The sequence below is a fragment of the Sus scrofa genome, chromosome 1 (assembly GCF_054392235.1).
Source record: "Sus scrofa isolate SSC_HxYL_T2T_F1_AM1 chromosome 1, Sscrofa_HxYL_maternal_Yorkshire_Landrace_v2.0, whole genome shotgun sequence".
Taxonomy (NCBI): Eukaryota; Metazoa; Chordata; class Mammalia; order Artiodactyla; family Suidae; genus Sus; species Sus scrofa.
In genome coordinates this window covers 208,117,646-208,128,181 of record NC_139383.1, presented here as the reverse complement: position 1 = coordinate 208,128,181, position 10,536 = coordinate 208,117,646, and the positions used below count along the sequence as shown (strand labels likewise).

Sequence of the window (10,536 nt, the reverse complement as noted above, 5' to 3'; positions counted from 1 at the left end):
TTTGTGCTGTACTCTAATGTCAAGTCTAAAATGTAAAAAAAAAAGAATATTTAGACTAATTTTTAGATTATTTTAAAAGATCACTGTTACATAAAGCAAAAAGAAAAGTTTATAAAGCATAACCAAGTTCAGATATTAAAATATGTATAATATATACATACATATATATTTCTTAAGGGAACGTGTAAACCTTTAACACACTTCAAATAACAATCATGGGATGGCTTTAAGTTTTGTTTGTTTTTTAATGCACCAAATTCATTTACCAACTCAAAGAATTACTTATAAGCGGTTTAAAAATTCCCAGGGTGAAGAGGAAGTGGTGGGTAAACAGATTGGTATATATTAGATTATAAGGACTAGAGCTAGGGGCAGATAGGAGTTTCTAAATTGCAAACATCACCTTTTTCATAAAAGGATGGTACTTTATAGGATATCCAAGTAACACCAACTCATAAAAAAAGATAAAGTGTTGGCCATGTAAGAGAGAATGGCTGGAGGCTTAAGAGGATTAAAGAATCAACAACAAACTCAATAAATTCAAAATGTATTATTCAAAACAGGAAAAAAACACACAAGTTCTCACAATACTCAGAAAAGTTCAGACATTAGGAAGTATTGACTGGCACCCATTTCCTGCTGTTTTATAAACTTGCCCTTCCAGTGCTAGGCCTCTCTTCTCAGAAACCAGCAGGTGCCATTGACAGGTGCTCTGTACACGTGAATGGCCCTGCGCCCTTCTAAGCCTCCCAGGGTCTCCTCAAAGCGCCCGGGGAAATGTCCTGGGCTAGGCAGCAGGCTGGAGAGCAAGACTCCGGCGAGAGATGGGCTGGGGGAGCCTTGAACTGAGGAGGTGGGGCCCGCGTGAGGCCCCGCCCCCCACAGGCTGAGGCCTCGGGTTACAGCCAGGGCTCCGAGGGCTGCGGCTCGGGGGATTGGAGGCCTGAGTCGGGTTTGAGCAGAGACGGCTCCTCTTTGTCTCCATGCGGGCGCGACTCGCGCTGTTCGAGGTGCAGCTGCAGCAGGGCCCGGCGGTACATGGCCTCCAGCTTCTCAAGCCGGGCTCTCAAGGCCCTGGGGCTGCCCGGCTCATCCTCGGGGCCGCCGCCTCTCGCCCTCCGGTCTGTGCCGGGCTCCTCGGGCGCCAGGGTCGCCCTCGTCACCTCCCCGGACGCCCCGTCGCCATCCTCGCTGGGGAGCCGCAGTGCTTGTCGGAAGAGGCTGCGGTTCTCGCGCTTCAATCGCCGGTTCTCGAGCCGCAGCCGGGCGTTCTCTTCGCGCAGCCGCGCGTTCTGCCGGTCCCGCTCGTCCCGCGCGCGGATGGCCTCCAGGTGGCTCGCGGCCAAGTCGGCGAACCGCTCCTCCAGCTGCTGTCGGGCGCCGCCGGCACGGCCTCGCCAGCCCACGCTGCCGTCTCCTCCACCACCCCCACAAACGCGGCCCGGGCGGCCCTGCCCGCGGCTGTCTCCGGCGCCCCCGCTGCCGCAGGTCCCGCGCCTGGTGGCGCCACCACGCATGCGCCACATCGGTCCCGTCCCAACCGCGCCGCCAGGGCCGTGGGCCCAGGGGCCGAGCGCCGAGGCGCCGGCGAGTTCGGGGCCCGGCGGGGCGGCTGGGTCAACGGCAGAGGAGGCGAGGAGGTGGCGGGCGGCGACTGCTGGCTCGGGGCCAGAGGAGGCCGGGAATTTGCCCGGTCTGAGGCGTGTCTTGTCTCCTCCGATGGAGCTGCCCCCCGGGCCTACGATCTCCGGGCCGGCTTGCACACAATGCCCCTGGGGACCTCTTTGCTGCTCAGCCCTTTGGCAGCGCGGGGGAAAAGCGTGTATCCTCTGCCGGATTCCGCCAGGGCGCTTCTGTGCCGGCCAGGGCACTGCAGGAGCCAACCGGCCTCGCCCGGTCTCCAGCGCAACCACCAGTAACCTTGCTTTTTACGGGGAAGTTTCAAAGCAAATAATAATAGAATAAGTTCTGGGGCAGCATTATGGGGCAAGTTGAAAAGCTGTAACGGGTTCATTTAGAAAGAACACAACGGTTTAACCTTACTCTAAACTTAATAAAACATTCAACAGAACCGAGCTGAGCACCTGTCAGGAGGCCCTCAAATGGGAAATGTAGTTCTCAAAAGAATATAAGCAATTCTCAGTTGGTGAACAGCTAGGGTTCCACCTGGCAAATTGTTTGCAGTTCTATAGAAACAAGGCTATAATTGGTTGATTTCTTCAGGCCTGTTCACAAAACCTATGAAACTCAAAATGCACTCATTCATTCAAGAAACTTTGGATACTCAGTAAATTCCAAAATTTCTGGGGACAGATGGATACAGGTCGTTGAATGAATCACATTCTTTGCTTCTCAGGGATTCTATTTCCACAATAACTGGATAATTGCAAAGTAAATGAAGGATAAGATAACAGTGCCAGAATCTCATGGGAGAGAGGTGGTAGCAAGAAATCTATACTTGTAACAATATCTCAGGTAATTTTTAGGTTAGCTAAAGTCCTCAAACCACTGGAATGACCTAGACGAGCATTTGAGAAACCTGGTTTACACTTGCGGTTTTTGATGAACAGTACAAATAAAAGTAACTAGAGGAAAAGACAGAATTAGTCAATTTTTATCCTAAAACACCATAAACACAATCTCTCAATTGTCGTTATCATTTCATGAAGTCAAAAATTAGTGAATATAACTTCAGAATTTTCAAAAAAATATATAAATTTTGCTTTATGAAGGCAAACACCATACCATTTTTAATTTCCATCAACAGTACATGGTGAAAACTTTGTCGCAGACAAAATCTTATTGAACAAAAGATATTTTTTCCTCGTAGTGTACATAGACAATGCAGGAGAAAATTCTGTTGAGTAAGGAAAGATGACTTCTGTTTTAGGCAAAAGCTTTAGGGACCCCTGAGATAAGAAGATGGATAAGCCACACAAGCAAGAGATAAACTGCATAAGAAAGATCCCGTCACCCCCTGGGTGTTATGAATTGAGTATTATTGCCTTTTATTTTTTGTTGACTCCACCCTCCTACTCTTACATTAGTAAATCTACTAGCATTCTCTTTTTACAGCTGGTCAGGTTAAAGCTGCTCTGTTCCCTTTGTAGAATATCTCCTAAATTTTTGTAACTGACCACTGCAGTGAACTATGCTGAGTTTCCTAAGGAACACAGAGGCTGGTTATATAAGGCCTTCATACCTTACTCTCCACCCCTGACCCCACCACCAAATACTCTTTTGCCTTCGTAAATTAATGAAGTAATACAGAATTTTATGAAAAGCAGGCAAAACTGATTAAGCAGAAAAAGATCCAATAAAATTGTCAGTCTGTTTTGTGTATTTCACAGTAACTAATCTGATTATAGCTGTATCCTCCCAAAAGACAGAATTCATTAATACTACCACTCTGAGTCAGGCACATGACACGTGTAACTATCTTTATTTTATTAAAAGAAAGGAAGGAAGGGAGGAAAGAAAAGAAAAAAAAAAAAAAAAAGACAAGGGAGTCAGAGAAAATTGATCTAGCTAAAATTATCAGTCATAGACTTGAAGATTATCTGTACTTAGTAATGGAACATTCATTTTAGCCTTAAAGGAGATTCCACCCATCTCCCCAAAAGGAGGTAGAAACAATGGATGTAATCCTAAATTGAAAGAGGATTAGGGACAACAGAATTACTAAAGTGATCACGGCCCAAATTATTCCTCATATTTAAATTTCTTTAGGTTTACTTAGAATATATTAAGAATTATATACCTGAATATGAACATTACATCATTTCTAAATATAGTAGCACAAAAGTAAGTAAAAATGCTTCTGCCAACTATTATTTGTTAGCAGTCTATGTAGGAAAATATTATTGCACAAATAATATAACATATGAAAATAAAAATATTTCAGAGGAAAATTATGGGAATGATAAAATTTAGAATAAATTATCCTTAAAAAGATAATATTAAAACTATATAAGCTCTCAACTAGAAAAAATACATAAAATTCTTGTGCTTTCTTTTACAAATGGGGGTTTGTAAAAGGTAAAATTACTTGCTTATTAAATAGAAATAAGGCTCAAAAGACACAGATGCCTCTTTCCTGACAGTGTATTTATTGTCCTTTAAGCTACTTTTGCTCAAGAAACAGAGATAAGAATTCTCCTATAATAAATTTGACAGTTGTATAAATAAAAAATAAAAACTTTAATTGCCTGCTTGGACTTTGTGTTTAGGAAATTCTAAAACCAAAAACTATTCTTAACTAATGTTACAAAATTTGGAGTAAACAGAAAAATACAAGTAAGTCATTTAGAGTGCTTGATTTTGCTATTAGCCTGAAACAACAACTCAGTTTTTTAAAGGAGTGTTTTGTAGTTTCCCCCCCACACACACACCCTCAATGCCCATTCTCTTAAATATTCAACAATTTTTACCTCATCTTATGTAAGAGAAAAAAGAATGAATAGATTCAGTTATAATCATTGTGCTTCTTTTTTGGGGGGTTTCCCCCATGGCAAGGGGAAGTTCCCTCACCAGTAACTGAACCCCAGCCATAGCAGTGACAATGCCTGATCCTTAACTGCTAGGGCACCAAGCAACTCCATGTGCTTCTTAATATAGTGCCTTAAACCAACATTTTTGTAAATACTGGAGTTGAGAAAAGTGCCCTTAAGAGAAAAGACATCAGAAAGCTTTCTTCCCTTCTCTCTCTCCACCTTGTGAGTCCACAGTCAAAAGGTAGTCATGTGCAAGCCAGGAAGAGAGCCCCACTGAGAAGCTGTGCGAGCCAGTACCTTCATCCTGGACATACCTGCATTTGATAAACACCACAATACTCTCACCCCAAGTATATGGTCTTGGACAGCCTTCTGAAGCCACAGTTTCCTCATTTGTACAATGGGAATAAAATCTACCTCATGGGTTCTTGTGAGGATCTCTTAAATATTTTAAGGTAGAGTCAGCCAATGAGATATACTCATTAACTGTTGATATTATTATTATTTTGTTTTTGTTATTGTATAAGATTCACTTTCATAGAATGAAGAATCCCTGTGAATAGCCAGGGCCATTTAAACTCTCCATTTGAGTTACTTGCTTAAGGAGCCACCCCAAATATTTTATGCATCTCCTGTGCAGATATGATTCTTATTTTTTTATAGTTCTCATTAAGTGTTTGGGTTTTAACAATCTATATTTTGTAAGCTCCAGGTGTTGAAAAGCTTGGCTAATCATATTCTGAGCTTGGTGTTTGCTAATATTCTCTCTATAGCCCTAGCTGAACATGGTTTATTTTCTGACAGCAGATTTATTAGGGCTATGAAGAGCCTGTATTGATGCTTGGTAGCATGAATATCTCTTTATTGGAATAATTACTAGAAGGTTAGGAATTGAGAATATTGATTGCATTTATTTAGTCTTTTGATATGGACAAAAATATTAAAAGCCATCAAACACTAGCATTGCCCTTTGACAACATCATTTAATTCTAGCTACAGGGAAAATTGTGACATAAACAAAAGCAGCATGACTTATATATCTTAATTAGGATACTTTCTATAGTGGTGGAAAGACCCTCCTTCCTTCAAATATTATAAAATCACCAGCCAGACTAATAAAAGAGAGCAAGAGCATTATAGATTAGTAGAAAGTAATATAGCTGAGAGCAAAACGTATCCACACAGGATACTTGGCTAAAACAAGTTCAAAACAGACTATAAGGTGGAAAATGTCTTTGTTAGTTCTAAAGCAGTGTTTCCATGCTACATATTTGTAGATTGGCATTATTCCTTAGAGTCTGAGCCTATGCTGTATACTAGCCAGGAGTGGGTATTTATTTATTATTTATTTGCTTTTTAGGGCTGCAAATGCAGCATATGGAAGTTCCCAGGCTAAGGGTCCAATCAGAGCTGCAGCTGCCAGCCTGCACCACAGCCACAGCAACACTGGATCTGAATCGCATCTGCCACCTATACCACAGCTCACTGCAAGAGATTATCCTTAATCCACTGAGCAAGGGATCAAACCTGCATCCTCATGGCTACTACTTAGGTTTGTTTCCACTGAGCCACAAGGGAAACTCCCATGGGTGGCTATTTAAGTTTAAATGAACTAAAATTAAATAAAATTTAAAAATTATTTCCTCAATTACACTGGGCACATGTCAGGTTCTCAGTAGTGTCACATGTGGCTTAGTGGCTATCATGATTGTTTGAGCAGATATAGAGCATTCCCATTATCACAGAAAGGTCTATTGGGCAGCACTGGGAAGATTAGTTTATGCTATTTCTTGCTCTAATTATTGGTATCAACCTCCAGAGAGCCATGTTGAAATTGATAATGGAAAAAAAAATTCAAGAGATCATTCTGCACATTTCCAGTATTTTCTCTGTGTTTGATTTCATGCCAATAAAACAAGGTACTTTTTTCATCAAACTTAAACGCATAGGGCCATCTTATTCTTAAGCATATATAACTCAAGATGATGATTCTGTCTCTGAGTTCTCCAGTTATGTACACATAACTGAAGTTAGTAATAGGAGTTTGGGGATAACTTCCAATTAGAACTGAGTTATTCATGAGCTATTTCAGAAGGGTGCAAAAAAAAAAAGTAATTAATTTTTCTCTTACCATCGCCTCTCAAACTCATTCTCCCAGCTCTTCCTTCCATTCCCTAATATAATATCTCTAAAATTATAAACTCTCAGATCTTGCTGGATTTCTATATCTTTTCTCTTCTCTACAGTTTCACTAAATATTTCATTCAATATAATGATTTTTTTTCTCTGCTAGTGTTTTCCAACTTTATATCTCAATCCAAAAATTCTATGCTGAGTTCCACCTTCATACATCGAGTCTCGCCTGACATGTCTTCTTGACTGTCTCACAGGTAGTTCGAACAACATTTTCAAAATGAAACAGTTAATACACTGCCCTGCTCTCCTAAACTATTTTTCTCCCAGACTTCCCCATCTCAACAATTAGTTCCACCATCCATCTGGTGGTTTAAGCCTGCTATCTTTGATTCCTTCTTCTTCCTTATCATTCCCAACTCTGGTACTAGATGCATCTCAAGTTGTTCATTTCTTCCTCTAAAAAATCTTGATTTTTCTCAGCATCTCCTCTGACATTAGATTAATCCAAAGTACTCTCATCTACCATCTGGTCTATGCAGCAGATGCTTTGCTAGTCTCTAAATTTACTCTTTCAAATCCATTCTGCATAGAGCCACCAGTGTGACTTTTTGCAAACATAAATATGAGCATGCCGTTCCTCTCCATAAGACTCTTCAGTGGCTTCCCATTACACTTCCAATAAAAACCAAAACTCTTATCATGGCCTTATCATGCCCTATAAATTCCTGAATAATCCCTGGCTCCTGCTTACTTCTTAAGACCCATCTATTTTTGTTAGTTATTTGCCTTCTACACTCTACCCTTGCTAGCCTCTTTTCATTCTTAGAGCTTGTCAAATTGTTTCCTGCTTTGGATATTTTGATCATTCATTTCCATCTAATTGGAACATATTCGTCCTCTACTCTGTGTGATTTAACTTTAAAAAAAATCATTTAGATCTCGAGTTAAATATTCTTTCCATCAAGTTTTTCCTAGATGACAACAATCTTTGCTATCTATCCCTTCACCCTACTTACTTGCTTCAGAATGCTGAAATTTAGTTGTGGCTACATTTTGTTTAATAATTTTTCCGCAAAGTTCCATTTTGACTCTGTATTTTATCTATTCTGTCCAGTCTGTAAGATATATAGAAAAAGAGCCCATATCTGATTTGTTTATCCCCTTATTCTCTGTAGGATAATATAGATGCTCAATAAACATTTGTTGAATAAAAAAAATGAATCTAGAGGTGACCAATAGTTCTTTTTTCAAATTGTTTGTTTGTTTGTTTGTTTTTTAGGGTCACACCTATAGCATATGGAGATTCCCAGACTAGGGGTCTAATTGAGCTACAGCTGCTGGCCTAAGCCACAGCCACAGCCACGCCAGATCTAGGCTGCGTCTGTGACCTACAGACTCACTGAGTGAGGCCAGGGATTGGACCTGCAAGCTCATGGTTCCTATTTGGATTCATTCCTGCTGCACCACAATGGGAACTCCCTTTTTTCAGCTATTAATTTAATTTATAAAAATGCTTGATTATTAAAAATGAAGTTATTACTGAATTAATTTTTATTAAGACTAATTTTTCAAATATTAGGAAAATAAGAGGACTTTGGAGTTCAAATATTGATAAACAGGGCTTAGTTTGATCATATATGCAGAAAATATCCTAATTTAGAGAGAGATTCACCAAGAGACAACAATTGACCTAATCAGTAGAATTTAGGCTAGAGTAAAGCAAAACTTGGGAGAAAATACTATAGTGTTGACTAAGCACTTTCAAAAATGAGTTTTGGGAACTGATTCTACAGTGTTTTCCTAGTCCGAAAGCAACTGCTGTCTTAAGCAAAAAACAAACAAAACCCCGAAACAATCTTTTAAAAAACTCAAATTACCTTGTCTACATTTCTAATCATATCCTGTATCAATAAATTCTTCCCATGATGAAACCTGAGGTAGCAGTTAAAGGGAAATTTGAGCAACAGGCAAAGGATGAAGAAGCAGCTAGAATATATTAAAACAACAATAACAAAAAACTCTTAGGACTTAGAAACAGGCAAAAATGTGGCCAATGTATTAGGTGGAGTTAATTAAGCATCCCTGAGGACACTGAGAAGATGCAATAATCCAGTCGCCACTTTACAGTTAAATGGAAACCATATCAGTGTTCACCAGTAATTTACAGACTGAGAGATAATTTTTGCATGAGATTACATAGAAGCAAAGAGAAAGAAGTGGGAGAAGACTGTGTTCTTCAAAAGAGAATAATGGGTTAGAAAGAAGATGTCTAGAAACTATGCCTCTTAAAAGGTGGCCACACAGAGGAGAAAGGACATTAGATGTTGGTACCATATAATATTAGGTTTCAACTTTTCTTGAGTATATTTTGGCTAGAACATAGATTCTGGTTTCCTAGCATACAGCCCAGAAGTTCATATAGTTGAAATTCAACATGCCATTCTAAGACAGATGGATAGTTAGCTGAATGATAAAATGGATAAGCAATCTGTTGGCAATAATAGGGCAGTAAGTGATGGCAAATGAGTGACACGAAGGCGAGTACATCCTCCCCATTCAGTACCTATGCAGATATCACTAACCATAACCTTCTTCCTCACTAAGGTTAGATATGAACTCCATCTTTAAAACTTTTTCAACACACTGCTCTGAGCTCCCCCTACTAAGATCTAATTTCAATTTCTTTCGCAAACAATTGAGAAAGCAAAGCGTGGAGGCCAGTCCTCACCTTTCAAAGACAGCACTAAATTAAATGCTTGAGTATTTTTACTCAGTATCTTAGCTGCAGCTAAGTGAAAGAGATAAGTAGATACTTCTCTATTTGCACTGTAAATTCGAACTTTGGATAAATCATTGGATAAATATTCCCCTAGATCCATAATCTCATGAACTATTTCATGATAGAGATACATTTGCTTGTTCTAGGTAATTTGAGTTACTTATAACAAGTAAAGGATAAATGATTGGTTATTTACTTCTCTCTGCTTACTTGCTACTGAGAGACATACCACAATTTGGCAAGCTACACATGTGCCATTAGGGATGATCCGATGAGTGGGGTGAGATGAAAGCATCCCCATCACCAGGCCTACTCTCAAAGCAAGCTCTGTTTGTTTGAAAAGCTAGAAATAATACTCTTCCTTTATTCCAGATATCAACAAACAACAAACAAAAGCCAAATCTTTCTAAAATCCTCTTAAATGTCTTTGGAACAGGATTGTCAGCTGAGCCTATTGTTGCTTAGAGATTTAGAGTTTTCAGGGGAAAGTCCAAGAGAAGGAAGACTGTCTGCTCTAAAAGCACTGACTTGAAAAAACAAACAAACAAACAAACAAAAAAAACTGTTTTCAGCTACCTCACAAGCAAGAGGCATCTGTCTAGGGATAAGACAAAGGGGTATCAGAACAGAGCTACCCATCAGAATGTGACTGAAAGGAAAAGGCTATTTATATTTAGAAAAACAGTCATTGAATCAAGTCATGGAATGAAGACTAGGACAGACATTACATTTGCTAACGGGATAACGGATAACAGGGATAACAGACTCAACGGGGAGTGTCTGCAAGTGCACATGTGCTTCACATTCCACTCCCAGAGAACATGCTGTCTGCTTTGTTTGTTGGCTTATTCTTAAATTTAATTTATTTTGTGACAGTTTGGTGGTTATCATTTCAATCTGTTCTTTCCCGCTTTAGTGTATATACACTGCTGCTCCCCAAGAAAGTAAAAGGCAAGTTCATGGCCTCCAGCAGGGCCGAGGGTCCTCGTGGCAACCACACTGAGGCTTTTTGGCCAGGGATGGGGCAGGGCTAGTAGCCACCCACAGGCAGTATTTTCTCTGCCAGGTTAGAAAACACTGATCTCTGCTCACCCAGAATCTTACAGTGTCAGCGAGTATAATTCTAAC

At 40.1% G+C, this 10,536-nt stretch overlaps 1 protein-coding gene across 1 annotated transcript; it reads right to left on the bottom strand.

The window, feature by feature from the left end:
• Positions 1–587: 587 nt before the first annotated feature.
• TUSC1 (tumor suppressor candidate 1) lies at positions 588–1,750 on the bottom strand. The gene is given in 1 exon segment (NM_001435326.1): positions 588–1,750. A coding segment is annotated over 1 exon segment (627 nt). The 5' UTR covers positions 1,527–1,750; the 3' UTR covers positions 588–899.
• Positions 1,751–10,536: the final 8,786 nt, after the last annotated feature.